This window comes from Musa acuminata, chromosome BXJ1-11 (genome assembly GCF_036884655.1).
Source record: "Musa acuminata AAA Group cultivar baxijiao chromosome BXJ1-11, Cavendish_Baxijiao_AAA, whole genome shotgun sequence".
Taxonomy (NCBI): Eukaryota; Viridiplantae; Streptophyta; class Magnoliopsida; order Zingiberales; family Musaceae; genus Musa; species Musa acuminata.
In genome coordinates, this window is record NC_088337.1 from 22,290,042 (window position 1) to 22,314,870 (window position 24,829).

The window sequence follows — 24,829 nt, forward strand, 5'->3', positions numbered from 1 at the left end:
ATTGTTGTAAAGGCCAAAAGTTCTCCTCCCTCTGTTCTTCAAAGTTTTGAGTTGTAAAGAGAGGAGAGAAAATTTCTGTAAGGGTTATCTCCTAAGCCCGTCAAAAGGAGTGAAACTGTAAAAGGGCGGTTGGCCTTCGCCTATTGAAGGAAGGCCTCTAGTTGACGTCGGTGACCTCGTCGGTGGAGGAAGCCAAAAGTGGAGTAGGTCAAGATTGACCGAACCACTCTAAATTTCGGTTTGCATTTACTTTGAGCATTTTATCTTTACTGCAAACCTCCTAAATAGCTACTGCCTTCTACGCCTTTACGAACGAGTTTCTAAGTTCAGAACTTTCTGAATCTGCATTTAGACGTAAATCGGCTTTTTCGTACGATCATTACATTTCAGTTTACGTTTACGTTTTGATTTCAATCACAACTGCAAACTGCCTTCTGCGCATTTATAAAACATATCTCAAAGTTTAGTATCTTCAAAATTGACATTTAGACGTAAACCGGTTTTATCGTACGAACGTCGCATTTCAGTTTGCGCTTGCATTATGATTTTCATCATAAACTGCAAACTGCCATTGTAGATTTACTTTAACGTCATCTCGCTTAATCTTAAGTTAAAGTAATCTTAGAATCGGCTTTTACATCGAAATAATTTTTTTATCAAACGAACGCAGCCTTCGGTTTTAATCGCTGAAATATTTCCGCTGCACTAATTCACCCCCCCCTCTTAGTGCTCTTGATCCTAACAATTGGTATCAAAGCGGGGTTAACTCTCAAACGGATTAAAACCCAAGAGAGATGGCTTACGCCGGAAACCAAGAGGGCCATTCTATTACACATCCACCCATGTTCAATGGGACGGACTACACCTATTGGAAGACCCGAATGAGGATCTTTCTTAGTTCTATGGATTTTGAACTTTGGAATCTTGTCGAAAACGGTTTTTCGAAGTCTTCTCTTCCAATAATCGATTGGAATGATTTGGAGAAGAAGGCTTTCGCTCTTAATGCAAAGGCTATGAATGCCTTATTTTGTGCACTTGATAAAAACGAGTTTAACCGTGTTTCAACTTGTGAAACCGCATTTGATATTTGGCACACACTCGAAGTGACTCATGAAGGCACAAGTAGAGTGAAAGAGTCAAAAATCAATCTTCTATTACATTCTTTCGAACTTTTCCGAATGAAACCGAGTGAAACCATTGGCGACATATTTACCCGTTTCACGGATGTCGTCAACGGTCTAAAAGGACTTGGAAAAAGGTTTTCGGATTTTGAGCTCGTAAATAAGATTCTAAGATCCCTTCCTAAAAGTTGGGATCCTAAAGTCACTGCTATTCAAGAGGCAAAAGATCTGCGCAACTTTCCTCTTGAAGAACTAATCGGGTCACTAATGACCTACGAGATGACTTGTAAAGCTCATGAAGAGCAAGAAGACATCCTTCCAAAGAACAGGAAGGATATGGCACTTAATACTTCAGAAGACCACTTGAGAGAAAAGTCAAGTGATGAGGACTGTGATGATGACTTGGCACTTCTAACAAGAAAATTTAAAAAGTTCATTAAAAGAAACAAGTTTAAGAATGACACAAAAAACAAACTTGAACCCAAGAAGGATCAAGTTATTTGCTATGAGTACAAAAAATCGGGACACTACAAGAGTGATTGTCCCCAGGTCAAAAAGAGAACATCAAAGAAGAAGGCGCTCAAAGCAACATGGGATGATTCGAGCGCGTCCGAAGAAGAGGAGTCCAACACCGAGCAAGTTGCTCATTACGCCTTAATGGCCATCGGAGAGGGGGTAACGAATTTAATAGATGCAGATTTATCTTTCGATGAATTATTAAATGCCTTCCATGACTTATTTGATGAATGCAAGATTATCAATAGAAAATATAAATTGCTAAAAAAGGAGCATAATAGTCTTACTTGTGATTTTGATAAGTTAAAAACTGAATATCATGATAGTTTAAATTCATGCATCAAATGCCATGATCTAGAAACTCTCCAAAAAGAAAACTTGCTACTTAAGGACACTTTGAAGAAATTCGAGGTTGGTAGCAAGTCATTGAACATGATCCTTGCAAACAAGGGTCACGTTCCCAAAAGAAGTGGAATTGGATTTGTGAGAAATTCTCACCAAAATCCAACCACCTTCATAAAAGGCACCATCTTACATGTTCGACACCAAAACAAATGAAACTTTTGTTGCAAATTTGGACACAAGACGCATTATTGTCCATTCAAGAAAATTAGTCCAAACAAATTGATTTTGGTTCCTAAAGGAACCATGATAAATTCTATACAACATGATAGACAATATAGATCTATTTGTGAGGCACCCAAAAGTAAATGGGTACCTAAAAATCATCCCTTCCTGTAAAAACATTAAAAACATAAAAATTTTAGGCTGGAGCAAGAAATAATATTCTGCTCCTTGATTCTCGATATTTATAACCCAAGATCCAAAAAGGAACTCACAATGCTCTCTAGCCTAAATTATAGACGGAGATTATAAATTTAAAATCACAAATGCGACTTAGATACAACCTTATTTGACTTTTCAGAATTAGAAACGTATGATTCCCAAATTCACATATCCCCTGGATTTTCGAACCCATCAATTTCATCCGTTCATAACCTTCGAATCTAACTCTGTATCATGAAGTGACTAAGTCTGTCATGAACTTGTAAGACTTACCAACTTGAAGAAACTATCACAAACATGTGTACGACATTGAGAGTATGCACGTTAAAAATCTATCTTGATCGTGCAAAAGTCCTTGTCTTAAAATGAAAATTCTTACGTAATTACGTAAGTAAAGTTGATTGCTCTGAATGAAAATTCTCCTCAAGACAGAAAAATTCTCAGATCAGATCACACTGATCAGAACAAGTGCTCACCGCCTGAATGTCACGGACAAACTTCGAAACAGGGTGTTTGATGTAATGCTTATGTATGTCTGTATCTTTTGGCATGTTCGTGCCTTGTACAGCATGTAAAGGGGCGGCTGAAGGCTTAATAGTCCCATTTTAGTTGGGTTGGTGACCTCTTTAGGCTTGTAAATAAAGGTTGTGTCATGTGGACACGTGCGAGAGATTTTCGGTCTGTAATGGACCATTTTACCCTTTGTTGTGCCACTATTCAGAGCTTGTAAAGTCTGTTTGTAATTTGCATTGTCTATGAAGTGTTTTTCGGAGATGTTTGCTTGTGGATCCCGATTGAGGCGTTCTCTCTAACCCGTTCTATCTTTTGGTGGTCCTAAGGGACAATGGGAGGCTTCGGGGAGGCTGACCTTTGCGGACGGACACGCAAGAGTGCCGCACGACTTAGGCAAAACCAGCTAAGTCCATGATAGATGGTATCAGAGTGGGACAAGCACTCATAGAAACACTTAGCATGCAAACGGGGGGGACCTAGCGGGGCTGCGTTGAGGGCAGTCAGCACACGCGCGACCGTTTGGGGGAAAACGGGCATGGAGATGTAGGGAAAAGGAGTCACTCAGAGGAGCGGGCATCTGAGATTGGCATTTAGAGGAATGGCCAACCCTTCGCGTAAGAGGCACCACGAGAACAGGCAAGCTTGGAAGAATGTGGAGCGCACAAAGGTTGGGATGGCTGAGTTTGAGCTACGGCTCAACGTTGACAACCATACTTGATGGTGCTCAAGGCAAGCGAGGCGCTTGGTAAAGGATGAGACCATGCAAGGTGGAATGAGTTGCTCAATGACCAAAAGAGTTATGCAAAGCTCACAGAGGTGAGGGGAATTGCTAACTCGAAGAATTTGGTACTTATGCATAGGCTTGTATGCGGACGATGGAATGTTCACGGCCATCCCAAGGCGACCGAAACTCGGTGACATGGAGCATTGAAACTTTCTCTTTGGCATGTGAAGGATACGTCCGTAGGAGGCTGAAGTGTGCAATGAGTTCAGCATGTTGCTAGGCCTTGACGGGTGCAGCGGGGACTGTATTGACGGGGAGTCGCAATCTAGCAAGTGCGTTTGCAGGAGGCAGAACAATGCACAGTTTGTTCAGCAGATCGGAGCAGTCCAAGGGGATGGTGGTCTCCGAAACGAAGAGAGATGTTGCTCCAACGGGATAGTTATCCAAGAGGGATAAGTCTCGGCTCTCTAGAGGGAGAATCATGTGGGAAGGACCTCACATGTTGAGGAGGAGTACCTCAACAAACAACAACTCCACGAAGCTCGATGGACTAAGCAAGCGGTGAGGAGTCGTCGCATGATCTCGGTCGAGAGAATGCATTGGTGGATGCATTGCGAGATCAAGTGGGGGAGCGACCCAAAGCAACTTAAATGAAGGCACACTTGGAGTCGATGTGGAGATCGGACTCAAGGGAGGGCTGACCCGTGGAATGGTGGGCGCGAGGGCCATCATCAACTCCATATGAGAACGAGGAGCGGAACAACTTGGGTGTAACTTGGCGAAGTACTCAAGCCGCATGAAGGGAGCCAGCATAGAAGTTGGAACGTGGAGCAGAGGCACAGTGCTTTCCTTAGACAGAGGTCAAGGACATGAACTCTTGCAGAGGCAAGAGTAGGATCATGTTGTTCCATGGGTCCTTCATTCTGACGGAGCGGACTCATCTTGCATGGTGCCAAAGACGAAGGGAGCTTCGGGGCACATGCACCTTATCTCAGAGAAGCATTTGATGGAGGAACTAAGGCGACTCAATTTGCGGAGGCGAAGTTGGGTACAGAAGGCCTTAGCATGGGGCAAGAGGACGCAGAGGCGGGTACTCTTGAAGAATATGCCATAGTGTTGCCATTCGAGTTGCTATGAAGGAAGCGGTGCGCAGCGGAGATTGTGCTGGTAGGGGCAGAGGCCTAGGATCCAGACAATGGTGCACAAACTACAGTGAAGTCGGTGGACTTCGGGAGCTACTAGGCGACGGACTGTCCTAGAGCGGTGCTTCATCTAGGTGTGACCCAAGAGTGGGTGGATGAAGGTCGATTGCCAAAGGAGCGAACAAAATCGAAGGTGGAGGAGACCCTGCGATGTATTGGCAGAGGCCACACATGGAGGGTTCACAATTCGAGTTTATTCCACAAGGATCAGAATGCAATGGAGATGTCACCAGGAGGCGACATGGTGCAGCGGATCGTGGTGGAACAGTTCATGGCAATGCGATACACACGACATAGTCCCGGGAGGGACTAGATCATATGGAGGTATGATCGGGAGCTACTGGAAGCTCCACTTCGGTGAACAACATGATGGCAAGAAGGGCTATGGATTCAAGGAGTGAAAGCCATGGTACCGCAGAGGCGGGTCTTTCGGGCGTGCATCGAATTTTGCATCGGATGAAAACCTTGGTCATTAGCATATGGGGGCTGTGTTCCACTAAGGGAAAAGTTTGAATGCAAGTACCAGTGAGTCCCATGGGAGGGACTTGATCATGCAGAGGTATGATCGAAGTAGTTGGAGAGTTGGACTTCTCCAGAGCTCATATTCGCTTAAGGGAGCCCGGCAAGTCAGAGGACAAGGCCGAGTAAGCGAACGTTGCTACCAAGGAAGCTAAGGAGAACAGAATCGGTGCAAACCCTACAATGTGATGGCAGAGGCCATGCATGGGAGTTGCAGTCTATCTTTCCATTGACCAAACGGACTGCTTGGAGAACACAGAGGTGTTGAAGCAAGGGGTCGAAAGGGGCGAGGAAGCGACGACGAGTCCAGAGGGACTTAGCTACCCAAAATCAAGCATCAGTTAGAATGGAGGTGGACTCAGAGGAGTGCCACGGAGACATTTCTACTGATCGTGAAGAAAAGGGATGTAGATGCGAGGCGACGGATAGTAGGGCCATGGGCATGGCAGCGCCATGGCCATGGTACCGCAGAGGCGGGACTTCCGTGAAGGTCATTAATCCATTGCTCTCATAGAGGGAGAGCGCTTGGTCGTGAAAGGGGCCGAGGAGGCGAAGAATGCAGAGGCAATCTCCAAGTACCGAGACAAGGCTCAAGGGTAGAGGCCGAAGAACTTCGTAAGACCGGTGTCAATGTGCTTCTAATCAAGATAGCCGAAAGTGAAGGACTTCGGGTCATGCAAGAGTGCATAACCAAGGAACGAAGCAGGCAGTACGTAGTGTTGTACCTTTGCTACTCAGAGGAGTAGGCAGCAGGGTTGATGGAGAAGACGGTATAATCCCAGAGGCGACCAAACCTATGAGAGAACTACTCCAAGTTGGGGTGAAAACTTCCTACATTCCAGAAGTTCAATGGCATTGAGAAGGTGAATCACAGTAGCTAACTCAACGCAAGGAGTGCAAACACTTCATGTGCTTCAGAAGTGTGAGCAAAGAGCAAGCGAAGGCCAGTAACCAGCTCGATGCATGAAGTACAAACTCGAGGAGGCGGGCGAAGTCAAGTAACCTTTGCCTTCTCAACTCTTAAGAGAATGGGCGAAACCGAGTACCCCAATTCTCTTATCTATCCAGCAGAGGAGCTCTGCATATGTTCAAAGACCCTTCGAAGATAATGGAAGACAATAGTTGTCAAATCCTCACCAACAGTGATCAGTGCTACTGAGAGTAGATTGTCCGCTTCATTTCCCAACGAAATGTCAATCGAAAGCGGAAGTGTTGCGAACCTACTTGGATGTGACAACTAAGTGAAAGAAGAGTCAATGAGCAAATTTTGTGGAGGAAAGACCTAAAACTTCAGAAGTTTGCGAGACGATGCTCGTTAAAGCTCCAACAAGCATCCACCCAGTTCAAGCAGCATGAGGAATTTGAGAGACTAGCGCAGTAATGATGGTCTTTTCCTTCATTTGGGGGATCCGCAGGAATCAACAATGATCAACACAACTCAGCCAACCCCACACCAGAGTCAGAGTCATTGGTGAGTTGCAGCAGCATGGCGGATCAAAGGTTCGACTACTCAAAAAAAAAAAAAACAACAGCGGAGAGTAGCTGGGAGCCAAGAGGCGCATTGTAGCTGGAGCAAAAGATTGAAGACTCAGCAAAGGCGAGGAGTTGCAGTGTTGACAAAGGCTTCAACGAGGACGTCGAAGGAATAAGTGGGGGAGAATGTCACGGACAAACTTCGAAACAGGGTGTTTGATGTAATGCTTATGTATGTCCGTGTCTTTTGGCATGTTCGTGCCTTGTACAGCATATAGAGGGGCGGCCGAAGGCTTAATAGTCCCATTTTAGTTGGGTTGGTGGCCTCTTTAGGCTTGTAAATAAAGGTTGTGTCATGTGGACACGTGCGAGAGATTTTCGATCTGTAATGGACCATTTTACCCTTTGTTGTGCCACTGTTCAGAGCTTGTAAAGTCTGTTTGTAATTTGCATTATCTATGAAGTATTTTTCGGAGATGTTTGCTTGTGGATCCCGATTGAGGCGTTCTCTCTAACCCGTTCTCTCTTTTGGTGGTCCTAAGGGACAATGGGAGGCTTCGGGGAGGCTGACCTTTGCGGACGGACACGCAAGGGTGCCGCACGACTTAGGCAAAACCAGCTAAGTCCGTGACATGCAGGCGGTGGCACCGCCCCAGCTGGAGGTAGCACCTCCAGCTGTCACGTGTTGCAAGCGGTTGCACCGCTCCAGCCAGAGGTGCAACCGCCCGCAACTCTGCCCCTTTTTAACCCAAGCTAGGGCCGGCGGTGAAACCGACCCCAACTCACTCCCTTCCCTCCTCTACTCTTCCAAGCCTCCTCCATCCCCATTTCTCCCATCTTAGCATCCCAAATACCCCTCATTTCGAAGCAAAGCATCAACAATCCTTCCCTCTCTTGAAGATCTCACTAAGGTACTCTCTAAGAAGCCCTTAAACTCTGTTTTTTTTATTCATTTACTCTTGCTCATCACTATTATTCTAAACAGCAGTAGTTATGGGATCTAGAAGATCCTCAAGGGACAAAGGAAAGAGGAGATTAGTAGAAGATTTTGATCTCACCCTTTTCGATTCAAAATACCATGCTGAAAAATTTTCCTCTTTCGAACTTAGGAGTGTCAATAAGGGAAAATATGTAGACTTAAATGAACTAAGAGACTTAGAGACAATCCAATGGTTTGCAAACTTAGATCTACTTCCAATTTTACAAATTAACGAACCCATCTATCCAAGACTTGTTAGATTGTTTTACAACAACATACAAGTAGATGAAGAAGAAAGAATGTCCACCTATCTTTTAGGACAACACATCTCAATTACGGATAGATTCATTTGCGACATGATAGGCATTCCCATGAAAAGTAGAGGACTTTACTTTAGAAGATCATGGGATGATGAAACTGTTGGAACAACATACGTTGAAGCCCTAGGAACAATTTTTGCTAATCCCAACTTAGCATTTGTTCCTAAAAGTTGTGAACATCTACTGCCTCTAAACACTAAGGTACTTCATCATATCCTAACTAGCATCATTCTCCCTAAACAATACCATCATGATGAAGTAAGCCAATTAGAATTAGGAACTATGTATTTGATCATGAAAGGACATGACATCTGTCTTGGTTATCTTATCCAACAAAACATGTTAGAACTATCTAAGAAAGACATGATGCTCCCATATGGTGGTATAATAACTAGAATAATGAAAGCCTACGATATTCTAATACCACCGGAAGAAGAAGTAATAAAAGTAGATAGATTTAGCATAATTAATAAAAATCTACTTCACCGATTAAGATGTTTTTATAGAAACGGTAACTGGGTTAGAATGCCAAGAAGAAATGATCCCCCTCAACCTGAACCAGAACCGAAAACACTAGTATTTAGGGGTACCTAATCTCCTCCGATCTGTCCCTTTGAGGAAACACATCCATTTGAGCAAACTCATACATCATCTGTCGAAGATATTGGGATTCGGATGGACCGATTCGAACAAAGACAAGAACGGCTTGAACAACGACAAGATCAAATCCTATCTGAGCTGCAGCAAATTCATCGTCAATTTGACTCCTTGTTTAGGCACTTTAATTTTCCACCTCATGAATGAGCTTGTATGAACACAATCATCTGTTGTTATTGTAAACTTCTTATGTTACTGACCATGATGTGCTTTGACTTGATATGGTTACCTGATATATTTTGAGCATATGTAGAGTTGTAAACATCTATCGTGGTAAATATATGCCTTGTGCCTTGTGGTAAATATAAACTAAATGGTTATCTCGGATTTTATATTGAAACTAAAAGTTTTGAGAACCTTGTGATAAATATAGTTTGAAAAAAAGTGATATACCAATGCAGTTGATAAGTCATTGTCATTGACACTAAACATCAACTAGCTGACATTTTTACAAAACCTCTAAGTGAAGAACAATTTGATTTCATAAGAAGAGAATTAGGAATGTTGATGTGTCCGAATAGATAAACTAGTCAAAATTATTTTTCGGACTTTATTGAATGATCAAATCACTTGATTGACATGTGTTGAAATATTTTTGATTTTTGAAAAACTATAGCATAATCCTGTCTGAATGCATGAAAGAATTCATCTCATTTTCGAATTCGCTTAACAGTTGGAATGACAAAAATCAAATACACTCTTATGAAAAATATTTTGAAATGGATTTGATAAAATGACTTTCCTCCTTCATGCACAAAGGATTATAACAAAAAAAAGGGAGAAGAAGTATTCAAAGCATTATACGTATCATGCCTTCCTTTATATGCTTGATAACTTGCTTATATTGTTCTCCTAGTATCACATCTATCATGCTTTTTGTTGATGACAAAGGGGGAGAAATATATGAATTGATGCTATAAACACTGATGCTATGATTATGCCATGCCTGCATCATCAAGAGATATATGAACAGATGCCATATATAGAAATACAACACTTGCTAAAATATTTGAAATGTGTACATCTGCTAAAATATTTGAAATGTGTACATTTGCTAAAATATTTAAAATGTGTACATCATGTAATGATATCAAAATCTTACTTCACAGCTTTACACTTTGATATCTTACAATATGATGAATTGTTACAATTACCATCATTCAAAATTGTTATGTAAGAATGAATGTCAAGTATTGACATCATCTTCAAAGATGTCACTTGAATTCTTAGGTCTTGAATTCAAGAATGACTTATCTCACGTATGGCATGTAGACAGGGAGAGTTAAGGTTAACTCCATTATCAATTGATTGTCATCATCAAAAAGGGGGAGATTGTTGAATCTCGGATTTTGATGATGAAGTCAATTGTCATTTGTTGTCTAACCTATATGTTGAGATAAGTGTGCAGGATTAACTACGATGAAAGTAAGACATGCAGCAGGAGTTACGCCGGAGTCATGACAATGATCACGTTGGGAGTTCGAGAGCTCGACGGAAGTTCGGACAGTCGTCGGAGGTTCTGCGGGAACAAATCCGAGAAGTCCATAAGCTTGCCAAAGAAGCTCGTCGGAACTCGCCAAGTGTATCGTCGCAAGTCCAGGAGTTTGCCGGAAGTCCGCAGGAGAATCACCGAGGGTTCATCGAATGATCGACGGAAGTTCGTCGGAAACTCGCCGGAAGATGCGATTGACGCACCGGAGTAAGCTGCAGAAATTGTCTTAGGATTTATAGTAGTTAGCACAATGATTAAGTTGGAAATGGGAGGTGATCCCATTAGCTTAATCTTGGGGCAATTGGGCCCCTGAAAACCCCAATTTGGGCCAAATGGATCTACCCATTCGGACCCTGATTGCTGTGGGAGGTGCAACCACCCAAACCAGGAGGTAGCACCGCTTGGGCTAAGTCTCCCAGGGAGACTGAGCGGTGCAACCGCCCCAGCCAGGAGGTGCAACCGCCTGGGCTCAGTCTCCGAGCGAGACTGGGTGGTGCAACCTCTCCTGACAGGAGGTAGCACCGCCTGAGCTCAGTCTTCGAGCTTTGGTAGGCGGTGCAACCGCCCCAGTCAGGAGGTGCAACCGCCTAAGCTCGGTCTTCGAGCTCTGACAGAGAGGTGCAATCGCCCCTGACAGAGGTGGCACTGCCCAGAGGCTCAGTCTTCGAGCTCTACTAGGCGGTGCAACCGCCCCAGTCAGGAGGTGCAACCGCTTGATCCCGGAATTCCGAGAATTGACAGTTTTGAGCTCCAAATTTGAACTGGGTTGGGGCTTATAAATACCCCACCCATTCAGCACTGAAAGGTAGCATCTTACACTCGAAATCTTGATATCTTTCTGTGATTCTTAGAGCTCAAAATTGTTGTAAAGGCCAAAAGTTCTCCTCCCTCTGTTCTTCAAAGTTTTGAGTTGTAAAGAGAGGAGAGAAAATTTCTGTAAGGGTTGTCTCCTAAGCCCATCAAAAGGAGTGAAACTGTAAAAGGGTGGTTGGCCTTCGCCTATTGAAGGAAGGCCTCTAATTGACGTCGGTGACCTCGTCGGTGGAGGAAGCCAAAAGTGGAGTAGGTCAAGATTGACCGAACCGCTCTAAATCTTGGTTTGCATTTACTTTGAGCATTTTATCTTTACTGCAAACCTCCTAAATAGCTACTGCCTTCTGCGCCTTTACGAACGAGTTTCTAAGTTCAGAACTTTCCGAATCTGTGTTTAGACGTAAATCGGCTTTTTCGTACGATCATACATTTCAGTTTACGTTTACGTTTTGATTTCAATCACAACTGCAAACTGCCTTCTACGCATTTATAAAACATATCTCATAGTTTAGTATATTCAAAATTGACATTTAGACGTAAACCGGTTTTATCGTACGAACGTCGCATTTCAGTTTGCGCTTGCATTCTTATTTTCATCATAAACTGCAAACTGCCATTGTAGATTTACTTTAACGTCATCTCGCTTAATCTTAAGTTAAAGTAATCTTAGAATCGGCTTTTATATCGAAATCATTTTTTTTATCAAACGAACGCAGCCTTCGGTTTTAATCGCTGAAATATTTCCGCTGCACTAATTCACCCCCCCCCCCCCCCCCACCCCCCTCTTAGTGCTCTTGATCCTAACAATCCATTCGGCCCAATTTGGGTCTATCAAGGGCCCAATTGCCCCCCAAATTAAGTTAATGGGATCACCTCTCATCCTAACTTAATCTACATGCTAACTACGATATTTCCTAAGACATTTGCTACAACTTGCTCCGGTGCGTCAATCGCTTCTTCCGGCGAACTTCCAGCGAACATCCGACGAACCTTCGACGATGCTCCGGCGAACTTCCGGCAAACTCTTGGACTTGCGATGATCCACTTGGCGAGTTCCGACAAGCTTCTTTGGCAAGCTCCTGGACTTCTCGGATTTGTTCCCGCAGAACCTCCGACAACTATCCGGACTTCTGTCGAACTCTCGAACTCCCAACGTGATCATAGTCTTGACTCTGGCACAACTCCTGCTGCATGTCTTACTTCCATCGTAGTTAATCCTGCACATGTAAAACAAAACTTTGATCGAGACAATTAATCCTAAGCAATTAACCAAGTTGTCTGGCATGTCATTGGTCCCTCGACGCTTCGTCCGATTATTCGGCGCATCGTCCTCTCCTGCGGCCTATTACCCAATCAACCAGTTGACTCTGTAACTCCGATATCCTTGGCATAATACCCGTTCTTCTTGGCCCGATGCCCGAGTCCACGACCCGAAGCCTTCTGTCGATACATCGATCGATCCACCGGCCCGACGTCCAATCTTATGATATGTTCCTCCGGCACAACATGATTTTTCCTACTTTAATTGTCTCATCCTGATCGAAGCATCCTACATCACTCAAAACGTAAATTAAAACATAAACACATATCAAGTTGTTTCATCATCAAAATATGAGATTCAACAGTACCGAGCCAACCTCAAAACATTGATACGGTACAGTATTACATACCTTGATTTAAGTACAGTAAGAGTCGCACACAAGCTAAATTGTTGACAAAGAAATTGAACAATGTCTGGTGCCAACCTAGTCGAGGATCCCTAATGTACCAAGAACCTCTTATTTTACTGGCTTTACCCGGGACTATCTTTGATGGGTCTGCTCTACAATGTTTTACACATGAAATATTTGTTTAAATTGATTGGATATCGGGCTTCTAGAGGGTGAGTTTTAAAATTTCATCGTAGAGTTGCAGACTAATTTATCTGTTTGCTCTTGTGTTAATAGAAGTATCTCAGTCAGAACTAATTTATCTGTTGGATTACAGGTGACTACATTGTTTTCTTTGTCTTGGACATATTTGGGCTAGTTGGTCTCATGTTGACCTTCAAACCCTTTCTAACTCAACCTGGTAAGGAGGAGATCACAGCGAATAACTGAGGGCCTTCATCGGATGAAATGCCACAAGACCGTGTCACTGGTTCATGCCATGGTATACAATATATGCTACTTTTCATCTAAATATTATCATATAATAAATTTCAGAATGGATTGTCGAAATAAGTGAACAGCATTCCGTGGTTTTATGTCGTCTAATTACTTGTAATTTTCATCACAATTGTACTACGGAGGAGGTTGGGCATCTCTAAATATGCACTCGAAACACAAGCAACAAGAAATCATTAGTGCATTCTGTCAAAATAAAAAGAAAATAAATAAATAAATAAATAAAAACAAAGAGGAAGTATGCATTTGGTAATACGAGTGTTCTGTCAAAATTAAAACATCTAGGGAGCAGACAATTGGTAATATGAGCTAAAATAGATTGATGCAGCAAGTTGAAAATGGTTGAAGCATATCTATTTGGATCCATCAACAGAGCGAGCTTGGTGTATACATATTATTACTTAAGACTAAGGCCAGACAAGAAGATTATCAAGTGAAATAACTCTGGACCCCAGTCAGGTTCGTCACTACTACCCAACAAGTCACGAGGAAACAGTTATCAAAGATTTAAACAGTTTGTCAAATACAACAACAACAAAGTCAACTATCACCTTTCCTTGCACTATGAATGATTACTATTTGGGGGTCAATTATATCCATGAGGTGGTCATCTACATCCATATAATTACTATTTGGGGGTCAATTATATCCATGTAAAAAGTTATATATTTAGTTAAGTTATGTGTATTTAAATATTTATTTATTTTTTAAATTTTTTTTCACCTTTCCTTGTACTATGAATGATTGATTGATATTTTGCTTGGACCGATACTAATCGGGTGAAAAAGACGTGAAGGGATATGCAGATTAGTTTTGTCCATATAAAAGGCACAGTACGTGGTAACCCTAGGTTTCTTGCATGTGTCACGCATTGTAATATATATCAACGATGGGGAGGAAGAGAAGATAGAGCGATGAGGCATCTACGCCGATGCCAGAGGAGGAAGAAGAGGTAGGTGAGGCATCTGCATCAGCGTCGCATCGCTCTATCTCCTCTTCATTCTTGTTGACTGCCACATCATTAGGTGCAGCGCTGTACTGCCTCCTTTGTGTCGACGCCACACTGCTTTGCCTCATCTTTGCTTTCGTCGACCATCGTATCGTTAGAAAAGAAAGTGGGGGCAAAGCAATGTGGTGTCATCATAGATGCCTCAATTGCCTCCTCTTCCTCCTCCGGCGCTACATTGTTCTGCCTCCTCTTCATTCTCATCGACCACCTCATCGTTCGGTGCAACATCGCACTGCCTCCTTTAGGTCAGTGTTATACCGCTTTGCATTCTCTTTGTTCTCGCTGACCATCGCATCGTCGAAAGAGAAAGAGGAGGTAAAGTAGAGCGACGCAGATGCAGATGCAAATGCCTCACCTGCCTCCTCTTCCTTCTCTAGTACTACATTGCTCTACCACCTCTTTTGTTTTTGTCGACTATCGCATTGTTCGATGCGTTGCTACTCTACCTTCTCTTCATTCTCATCAACCACCATATTATCAGAAGAGGAAGAGGAGGTAGAGCGATACGGCATCGACATAAATGTCTCACCTTCCTTCTCTTTCTCCTCCGGTGCCACACTGCTCTGCCTTCTCTTTGTTCTCACCGACCATTGTATCGTTCGGTGTCGTGTCACACTACCCCTTCTACGTTGGTGCCACACCGCTCTACCTCCTTTTCGTTCTCATTGACCACCGCATCGTCGAAAGAAGAAGAAGTGGTAGAGCAATATAGTGCCAATACAATGCAGATGCCTCACCTCTCTCCTCTTCTTCTTTGTTATTAATATTCGGATCGATATCGTTAAGATTGACCACTCTATCGTTCTTACCGACCACCACAATAACAATCATCAACAACATTATCATCTAAGTGAAATTATCTTTATATCAATTATTTTTATATTATTTATGTATATACTATTATATACTATATCTTGTGACGACGGATAATATATAATTAATCTTAAAAATAAGAAAGAGACGGTTTCTGCCCGTTTAACGTATATGATAACGGGATCGTCGTAACCTATCATAATGGCTGTTATTTGGACTGTCACCCACCATGGCCTGTAACAAACAGTACCTGCCATCCACGTGACGTCGGTTGGGTTTCTTCCCTCTTTATTTATTCCGTTTTCCGCCTGACCCCCCCTTCCTCCGCGGAAGAGGAAGTAGCGGGGACCCTCGATCTCTACGCGGCCAGCCTTCCTTCCGCAATCTTCAGGTTATCCCGATCCATCCTCGGAGATTCTCGATCGTCTTCTTCTGGCCTAAATTTCTTATCGGTATCTCTTTTTGATTGGGACCGCGTCCGTGTACATCTTCCTGCTTTTGACCTTTTGGTATATTTTTATCCTATTGTTCTTATGCTTCTGCACGAATTCGATGTCAATTATGTTTTTTGCTTCAGATCGGTGGTCTTGTGTTGGATCTTGGATCCCTGTATGTTTATTGTTACGTTTTCTTGATGTATCTTAGTTTTTGCTGTTGATAGCTGACGGAACGATGGGGCTCTCCTTTGGGAAGCTCTTTAGCCGCTTGTTTGCGAAGAAGGAAATGAGGATCCTGATGGTCGGACTTGATGCCGCTGGTAAGACGACCATCCTTTACAAGCTCAAGCTTGGAGAGATTGTCACCACCATTCCGACCATCGGTGGGTATTATCCATCTCATCTCATCTCCTTGACTTTACTTCTCTCTTTGTGACATTGATCTTTTAAATCAAATGGTTTTTGTTTGTTTCTGTGATTGCTGCTGGATCTGTTTGAGAACTGGGCTTCCGGTGTCATGTTTATTGTTGATCGTGCATTAATTTTACCTATTTGGTTGAGTTAGTGATGTCGAAAATATTTAGTAGGTGTTTGTGTACATTAACTGTTTTTCATGATGAATGCATGATATTTATGTTTCTATCTGCTCAAAAGCATAGTTAATGGAGAAGTATTGGCGTGATATATTTATTTCAATGCATGAGAAGACAACTATCTTCTTTTGTTTTTTTTGTTGTGGTGCAAACAAGAGTTTAAAATTTGAGAGGGTAAGAATATGTCCGACGCAAATTTGAGAACCCATGATAGCTCCTTTTATTGCATTGACTGCAATGAGTTTTTGTTTGGGTAAAGGTCTTCAGGAAGATTTTATTAAAAACACAATGACGATCTTGAAGTGCGACTCCAGTCCATGATTCATATATCTTTTATGTATTTCTTTAACTGCTAAGAAAGAAATTGCTGAAGGTGATGTGCTTCTATAGTTCTTTTATATATTTGTTATTTTTGATACATTGCTGGTGTAATTGACAAACATTGCTGAACACCGGTTAGATACTGTTTCCTGTATAATTTAACTCAATGATTCTATTGACAATTTTAAAATTTGTAGATCATTTGATCATATCTTTTAATACCTACTGAATTGTGTGGACTGTAAGAATGTAGATGAATTATTCAGTTAGCTTAACACTCTCACTTCCTTTCCCCTTCTCTAGATTTGGCCATTGCTTCATCCTCAACTCGTTCCCCCTAATAGCCCTATTTTTGAAATAAACAGTTCTGGTAATTATTGATTTGATTGATGATGTCTCCCTGGGGATGGTTATGTTTTTCTTTTAAAAAATGTTTCTATAACTTTGTCCTAGTTATATTGGAAATCGGACATTATTGTTTTAATTATGGATGATATAAAGGGTTGGTGTTTCAAAGCAGTTAAAATGTATATGCTTACAATGTCATAAATCTTGAATATATTGTTCAAATTATTATGGTTGGTTTCAATGCAGGATTCAATGTTGAGACTGTGGAGTACAAAAACATTAGCTTTACTGTTTGGGATGTTGGTGGTCAGGATAAGGTACTGCTTTGATTATGGTAGTCAGCTTTTTACTGTCCAAGAAATTGAAATTATTTAACAAGAGATATTAAGTTATGTGAGTAAATTGCCTACAATATGTTATTTTTGTTTTAGAATAATTGATCAAACATTGCGTGTTTTAAGGTATGATCATCTTGAAAAAGTTGCATAACATATAAGATGTTTTACATGCAGAAAGTACCTTCTTGATGCCATTATGATTGGTCCATCATTAGTAACTAACTTGTTTGCATATTTCTCAATGCCTATGTTCTGGTGATCTTGTTGTTTGCAAGAACAGATCAGACCTCTGTGGAGGCATTACTTCCAAAACACACAGGGCCTTATTTTTGTTGTTGACAGCAATGATCGGGATCGTATTGTTGAGGCAAGGGATGAACTCCATAGGATGCTAAATGAGGTAACATCTCGTAGTGGTAATACTTGCCTCATAAAGTTTTTAGTATTAACTCTGTTCTTGACTTCTTATACAACAGCTCATGGAAAGTCTAATTCATGTAGAATTTCATTACATTTGCAATGACAACTTGTGTATTTTTTTATTTCAGATTCTAGGGTATCCCATTCTATAAACTTTGACTTCCATTAGATTATTCACTAGTGAAGATAATTATTTTTGTCTGCTCTTTCTTTGTGAAAAATTTCCCTTGTATGATTATCCAGTGATAAAGTGGCTGTGATTTTACACAAAAAATCAGTGATTGATGCAATGAAAAACTTATATGATTGTACTTCTCATAGAATTTCTTGCGATTCAAACTTATATCCTGTGGGAAACAAGAGGCCTGCCTTTTTCTTCTTTTGCCTGTAAAGTTTCTTTAAAATGTTTTTTTTTGTTATTTGTAGCCATCATTCTGCCCCCCTCACCTAAATGAAAAAAAGGCTAAATTTCAGAAACCTACTATATTAGATTTGCTAACAGAGTACAGATGAGCAACTGCATGACTAAATTTCAGGGCCTCTGTCACCCTCACCTGCCCGAAGGTCAATGAATAGGCTTCACTTTAGTGTAAGCTAAATGAGTTGTGAATACGTAACATATGACACTTCACTTGAATTTTGTTTCATGCACATGGTACTTCTTTCTCATTGTATAGATTTATATAACATTTTGGAGCTTTAGATATTTGCAAGTCTTTACTTCCACTAAACAAATTAATTCTTTTTTTTCCTCGTTCAATGTTAAATTATAAACTGAAATTTGCAAGCATGTTCTAGAATTGCATCTTTTTTCACTTTTCCCCTTTTTTCCAAGTATTTCTGGATTTGTAAATATTCCTTTGACAGAAAAAATAAACAGATAAAAACTTTCTGTTCAGGTCTCCTGCTTAAATAAAAAATATAAATAAAATTTTAAACATGGTACAGTTTGCTTATCAATTGCATCCTTGAACTAGCAATTGTCTTGTTCATAAAGTCAGACAAGAATACATGAATTACTGGCATGGTTAGTCTTGTCAAGAACTGTAAAACTGAACGTAAATTCATGTATTAATAGTTATAATATCTACAGGAACTAGAGAAAGTTATGGATCACAAAGCCTAAATTGAAGAATGATCCATTGGATGATTATTGAAACCCTTATACTGAACATTTAGATTGTATGAAATTTAGAACATGTCAGATGTCTTCGTTGCTACAGTAAGGTAATTGTTTCTTATTATGAATTAATGAATTAGTGTTTCATCTCTTTATGTGTTTTGAGACTGATAGGATGAGTTAAGGGATGCGGTTTTGCTTGTGTTTGCTAACAAACAAGACCTTCCAAATGCAATGAATGCTGCTGAAATCACTGATAAGCTTGGTCTGCATTCCCTGCGTCAACGACACTGGTGAGATATTCTTCACTTTCTGAACTAATAGTTTCAAATGCTTGTCTTTATAATATCTACTTTGTACCATGGCCCATGGGTGCAGATGGGTTACACGGAAGTAAATCAATCATACATTTGATGATTAACTAAAGTTTGATAGCCTTCTGTTTGATCCTTTTGGTAAAGGACCACATGACTTGCATTCCATTGTCAATTCCAAGGTTTTGGATTGAGAATTTGCTGTTTAGAAGATCTGGATTGGCATAACAGCTATGGGAGAAACGAGGTCTCAGTCAAAAATGAGCTATAAAATCACTAAAAATGAAAAAAAAGGCTTCACGATTCGTCTTTGTTTGGATAACAAAATGATCCATGTTGTGGCCAGAAAAAGAAAAAGGAGGCGTCTCCTGTGAGTTACGGACCAGCATGTTCTTAGCACATTTTGTGCCGCATAATGGCAGAAAACTGGAAAGGGTAGTCTCTCTCATGTATGATGCTGCATCAGAAAGAGGAAACAGAACAAACTGAAGGACAAGAAGAAAAGTGGTCTGATTCCTTTCCTCTGTTTCATGACTCATGCATCTAAGATGCATGCTACTGCACAGTGACAGAACGGGATGTGGATGAGAAAATTTGGGGTCTAATCCAAGCTGATCTTGAGCCAATTCAGCATAGATTGGTTATTAACCTAAAATCAATCACATCTCCTAGTGGCATATGCTGATGCTGACCCCCATTGGCATCCATCATTCTCACTTATAGCATCTAGAAAGCCTGAACTGTCTAATAAAGTGTGCATAATTTTTTCAGTTAGGTATATCATGCACATTTTTTATTATTTGCAATTTTTTCTTACACCAAAAGAGCCAAGTAAGCAAAACACTTAAGGAAGCGCCAATTTGACATGCTTAATCTATCTGTTTGAAATGAACTTATACATCTAAACCTTGAAAACAGCATGCTGGGCGACTCTTGAGCTAGGTTCGATGTTTTTAAAATCCTGGTGAAAGAGCAATTTGTATTCCAGCGAATTAATTGCTTGGCCTGGTCATTTGATGTTTGACCCTCTCTTCTTTGTCATGGTTCTGGGACCCTTAGAGTCTGGCTGACTCCCTACGGTTAACTTAATCTTATCAAATTTGGTTCAATCTCCTAGTGGACTTGATATTCTATCTTTGTTTTCTTTAGTTCTTTGTTCTCCAACTTACAGATTGTGCGAAACATATATGTAATTTTGAAAAGGCATTTTCTGAAGTTTGAGACCTTTAATTTGATATTTGGTGATCAACAAGACAGGCCTACTTGTTTGTCGTATTCTCATGACCGATCATGTGACTGCAGAGTGCGCTCAGCAGTCTGGTCTGACTCTAGAGGAAAAGGAAAGTGGAGAAGGGAAATTCATCCAAACCTCTGCATTTTTCTAAGAACGATCTAGTCTTTCATTTTATTCACTTTCATTGGCCTCTTATCCATCTACAGTGAACAATATTTGTGTATTTCTGGTCATGTTTGTCTGCCACTCCCAGGATGACATCTCCTTGTGCGATGAACTTCCATTATGACTTCCCTTAGTATCTATCATAGGCATCTTTTTCTTTGTATATGTGTGTGCATGTGTGTTGAGCTCTTGGTGTTTTCTGTATGGACATAAGTCTGAAAATTAGTTTGTCAAAGGAGCTGTCATGGTGTGAAAGGTGGTGTGATCATTGAGTTTGATATGCTATGCAGGTGCAGAACAAATTAATGACTTGTCATATTGGGAAAAGTAGCATTTCAACCAGCTTGGTCTGTGTGATTATTAAGACTAGAATAGCAGTATATCTTTAAATGAAGAGTTTTGTATCTTGTTTTCTTGCTAAATTCTTTGAATTGAATTGCACAACAGAACCTAATCATTCCATACAGGGTTCTGCATTCTGATGGTAGATCTCAAAAATGATTGAATAAGATAAATAAGGCCACTGGGATTGCTGACTGGTTTTGTGGACTTATTATGGTCAGGTACATACAAAGCACTTGTGCCACATCTGGTGAGGGTTTGTACGAGGGGCTTGATTGGCTCTCCAGCAACATTGCCAGCAAGGTATCTCCTTTCTCTTTTGTTCTTCCTTTCGGGTTGGTTATTAACTTAAGAGTTCCAAGTCTATGCATGCGTGTATGTGTAGCACTAGAATATGTTGATTGCCAACTTCATAGAGAGCTGTGTCCTACTTCCTGTCTTCTGGCTTTTGTGAAGAAATCTCTTTCTCATAAGTTATAATGGTAATACAATAATCTGTGCTGATAACATAAATTATCTTGACAGTAACCGACAGCAGCAGTATTGCCCGTTCACGGCATAGTTGGATGCTTTCATGACATCAGGGACCAAGAGCACTCAAATTTCCACGTAGGTGGATTATATTTTTATGCTCCGCCCCCCATCCGCCCCGCCCATTTTCTATTTCGTATTTCAAAAAGCTTCAAGAAAAAGTTTGCAGTACACAGACGTGCTGCTACTACCTTGTAGCGTTTGTATGTCATATCTATTTCTTTTCCGATGCATTAATGGCCTTTTGTTGAATGGTTTTTGGTGGATGATTTTACTTTGCTCGTTACCATTACTATTCTCTTTTTTTTGCTTTTCTTGACATTGGGTCTATCTCCTTCATCTTTGCACCCGACAAGGATGCGGTTGCTGAGAACTAACAATGCAACGCCAAGCCTTGTCGATAGAGACGAGAGCAGTTAATGGAAAAGCTCATGGCGAATCGATCCTTGTTATGATGATATACCAACTGCGTGATGCAGTCAGTACATGTAAAAGGGTTTTGTGATCCTCGGATTCATTTATAGTCAATTCGATAGCATATTATATATATATATATATATATATATATATATATATATATATATAATATTAGGTGGGTTGGAAAAACACCTGACGTGTTATTAGGTTTTTCCCTAGTGAATCCAGAGAGCGTTGAGTGAAAAGATTTTAGGCTTCGGATTGAGTTAATCCAAGAGAGAGTTATTACTTGTATTTAGTTTTCTCATATAATCAAGAATTAGGCTTTTCTTCCATGGACATATAAAAGAATGTCGTCGAACTATATTAATATTTTGTTATGCTGCCAAAAAAAAAAAAGAAGATAAATACGATAACATGAATGATGATGATTAAGTTGTTGCAACAACGTTGATTCTCCTTGTAGCAAACTTAGATCAGCAACTTGCTGACAGATTTGAGTCGACGACTCCAAAAGGGGGCTCCTTTCCAACCCATGTCGCCTAAATCAAGCTCATAGAATACCAAAACCATGGCCACCGAGGACAAAGCCATCGGCACAGGACCAAAAAACCACAACAGCATCGGAAGCGTGACCAAAAGCACTCGGTTGCCCACGACAGCCAACACGCACCCTCTCTTCAGCATCTTCTGCGCCTGCTTGTGAAACTCCTCCTCCCCGGCATTGATGAGGAAGTTGGCGTCGATGAGGCACCCGATCGCCAAGGAGTTGGACAAGAAGCTGAACAACAAGAAGAGCAAGGCAGAAGCGTATTTCAGCACCACCGTCGACCCTTCTTGCGAACCGAAGAACTCGTGCCGGCGGAGATGGCTCGAGTTGTAGGCGTTGTTAGCCAGAGCAGCCAAGGAGGTACTGATGGTGACGGCGATCGATGCCGAGAGTATCGCCGACATGAGAGCGTTCCGTAAGCTCTGGACGCCTAGCATGTCTTTCTTCTTGTTGTCCTGCAGCACTTGAGTGAGTCCAAGAGAAATCTGGGATGGTCGAATGAAGAACAAAGTGGTGCACTTGGTTTCTTTTGTTGATCACCTGGATGACGCCTTGCAGCCATGTTTCTCTCTTGCTCATAGTGTACCCGATCGTGGTGGCTGGTTGCTTGGCCTTGGAGCCGAACCAGATGTAGGTGTGATAACCTGCTGTCAGGAGGAGGCTCAAGGGAACTAGAATGAGATCCAACGGATATCTGCACAAATCCATTCTCTGTGTCACTCACAACACACAGCGACAGATATGAACGCTTGTACCTATATATATATCTATCTATCTATCTATATCACCTATTTGTTTCTCCGTTTCAGGAGCTGAGGCAGCAGGCATTCATTGTTGGAGTTAGGTAGTCTCAGTCCACAGAAAAAGGGTTATCGTAGTGGTGCCACCTTCAGCTCCATAAACTTATAATTTTAGGATCTATCTTGAGAATTCTTAATTCAACGAGGCCGACTTGGTTGGTTCTCTTCATCTCCACAATGTGTCATCCGAGAAGTCAGCTCCACAATGTTATTTTAGAAGACCTTCTTTAAGAATTTAATTAGGCTTATTGTTTCCTTCCGTGTGAAATATGATAAAATCCGTATATCTCTAAACTTTGATAGGAAAGTAAAATATGATAAAATACTTTTTGAGTTCTCTTAAGTTTTTCTGCTATGAATCTAAAGAGGAGAGAGCGTTTAAACATACGAGATATTTTTTGAATTTCTGTGAGAGTGTGTAAAGTAAATTTGTACTTTAATAAATTTGAAACTTAATTAGTATCGACTTTCAATTATGTTGTTGAAGTCTTCTCTATCTCCCTCCCTAACTAACGTAAACTAATTATAAGTTTCAAAATTATTAAAAAATGACAGATAAACATTCCATTAGGTAGGTAATTGAATGACGACAAGAAACTCTAAAATCCATGTCAATGGTCTAATTATCAGTGGCTTAGTTAGGTAGAACGTAGAGTCCCGGAAAGAAAATATTAAACATTGGCGTAAGATAGAAAAGAAGCACGGCAAAGTCTGTATACTGCCTTAATGGATCAGAAAAGAAGCCATTAGTCTCATCTTTTATACTTGGCTAAAAGTGACATGCTGAATTCAGCATGATCAGTAAATTTAACCATCAACTAGCAATGTTCCAAAGTGACAAGGATCAGAATGGACATTAGTATATGACCGAGGAAGTGCCATCTTCTTTTAGGAGCGGGCACGCTTATCTCTTCTACAAAGAAAGAATAATAATAGGTTAGACTGGTGGTGTTGCCCTCTGGAAGAAGATTGATGCAACCAGACGCAGTGCAAATATCCAATAGTCTCGTGGATCTTCCTCGACACCTATCGTCACCGTGAGTTGATTTTTAGTAGCGTGGCTCGTTGGACCTCTCGAGACCCAAAATCCTCACTGGATATGGATGTTTTGAATCGTGAAGGAGATTCGACGAGCTGCACTTTACATTCACGAGCACCACTGCTGATAGCAAGAAGAAACTTCGAGATCACATATCGACACTACTGTGTATGCTGTCCGACAATATTCTCAGCGAACCCGACCTTTCTGGCTGGAGACTGAGATGAGAGGGGGCTATTGTTCCCGGCTGATGAACGGAGCAGAATTATCAATGCACACACATATATATACATTCTGTATAGTACTTTTGTTTTGATTTATTTCTATAAAATACCCCTTAATTTCTGAAAGATAAAATTATACATAACATTAACCCCTTGTTTATTGTTATTTGTCGCTCTTTAGTTACCTCCATCCATCCTTCCTTATTCGTCTCCACCCTCCCTCTCATTTGTGATTGTTGTGCATTCGTTGGCACATCAATGTTCGCAGGCAAGAAATCTAAAATGAATATAAAATTTAGCACTTTAAAAGTTTAATTTTTTTATTTATATTTTTGACTAATTTAAAGTAATCATAGAACCATTATCAAGGATAATTTTATAAATTTTTGAAATTTTTTTATAGTTCGAGTTATATTATTTTTGAATGAGATTACACTGTTTTTGGGTCCTCAAAAAACACTATAACTCTGATTAAAAAAATATTGTAATTGAAATTTTTTATTTGAAAAGTTTAAATTTTTAATGAAACCTTGT

At 40.8% G+C, this 24,829-nt stretch overlaps 3 protein-coding genes across 7 annotated transcripts in view; 2 read left to right on the forward strand and 1 right to left on the reverse strand.

The window, feature by feature from the left end:
* Nucleotides 1–13,400, forward strand: part of LOC103971463 (probable peptide/nitrate transporter At3g43790) — a 58,255-nt gene extending 44,855 nt beyond the window's left edge. For all 4 annotated transcript variants that reach the window (XM_065090009.1, XM_065090007.1, XM_065090008.1 and 1 more), the window contains one exon: nt 13,102–13,400. In XM_065090009.1, coding sequence (XP_064946081.1) covers nt 13,102–13,214 — 113 coding nt within the window. In that variant the 3' untranslated portion in view covers nt 13,215–13,400. The remainder of the gene's footprint in view (nt 1–13,101) is intronic.
* A 1,952-nt stretch (nt 13,401–15,352) lies between these two features.
* On the forward strand, nt 15,353–21,399 carry LOC135597274 (ADP-ribosylation factor 1). Of its 2 annotated transcripts, none has more exons than XM_065090011.1 (7): nt 15,353–15,493; nt 15,764–15,922; nt 17,048–17,118; nt 17,420–17,539; nt 18,854–18,972; nt 20,956–21,037; nt 21,260–21,399. In XM_065090011.1, exons 2-7 carry the CDS (start codon nt 15,775–15,777, stop codon nt 21,260–21,262), a joined length of 543 nt encoding a protein of 180 aa, XP_064946083.1. In that variant the 5' UTR covers nt 15,353–15,493; nt 15,764–15,774; the 3' UTR covers nt 21,263–21,399. The 2 variants fall into 2 exon arrangements, with proteins under 2 accessions (XP_064946083.1, XP_064946085.1); XM_065090013.1 differs by having other exon boundaries at nt 15,421–15,611.
* Nucleotides 21,400–22,107: 708 nt separating this feature from the next.
* Nucleotides 22,108–22,973, reverse strand: LOC103971460 (uncharacterized). Its single transcript, XM_009385486.3, has 2 exons — nt 22,773–22,973; nt 22,108–22,687 (listed from the first exon to the last, which is right to left on the reverse strand). The coding sequence occupies exons 1-2, from the start codon at nt 22,938–22,940 to the stop codon at nt 22,154–22,156; spliced, it is 702 nt and encodes a 233-aa protein (XP_009383761.2). The 5' UTR covers nt 22,941–22,973; the 3' UTR covers nt 22,108–22,153.
* Nucleotides 22,974–24,829: the final 1,856 nt, after the last annotated feature.

Excerpts from the sequence above, each read along its gene's own strand:
- LOC135597274 (XM_065090011.1), top strand. The coding sequence starts at position 15,775 with ATGGGGCTCTCCTTTGGGAAGCTCTTTAGCCGCTTGTTTGCGAAGAAG. Across the intron at positions 15,923-17,047 it reads CACCACCATTCCGACCATCG|GATTCAATGTTGAGACTGTG; the intron begins GTGGGTATTATC and ends GTTTCAATGCAG. Across the intron at positions 18,973-20,955 it reads TCCCTGCGTCAACGACACTG|GTACATACAAAGCACTTGTG; the intron begins GTGAGATATTCT and ends TATTATGGTCAG.
- LOC103971460 (XM_009385486.3), bottom strand. The coding sequence starts at position 22,940 with ATGGATTTGTGCAGATATCCGTTGGATCTCATTCTAGTTCCCTTGAGC. Across the intron at positions 22,688-22,772 it reads GGCTGCAAGGCGTCATCCAG|GACAACAAGAAGAAAGACAT; the intron begins GTGATCAACAAA and ends CAAGTGCTGCAG.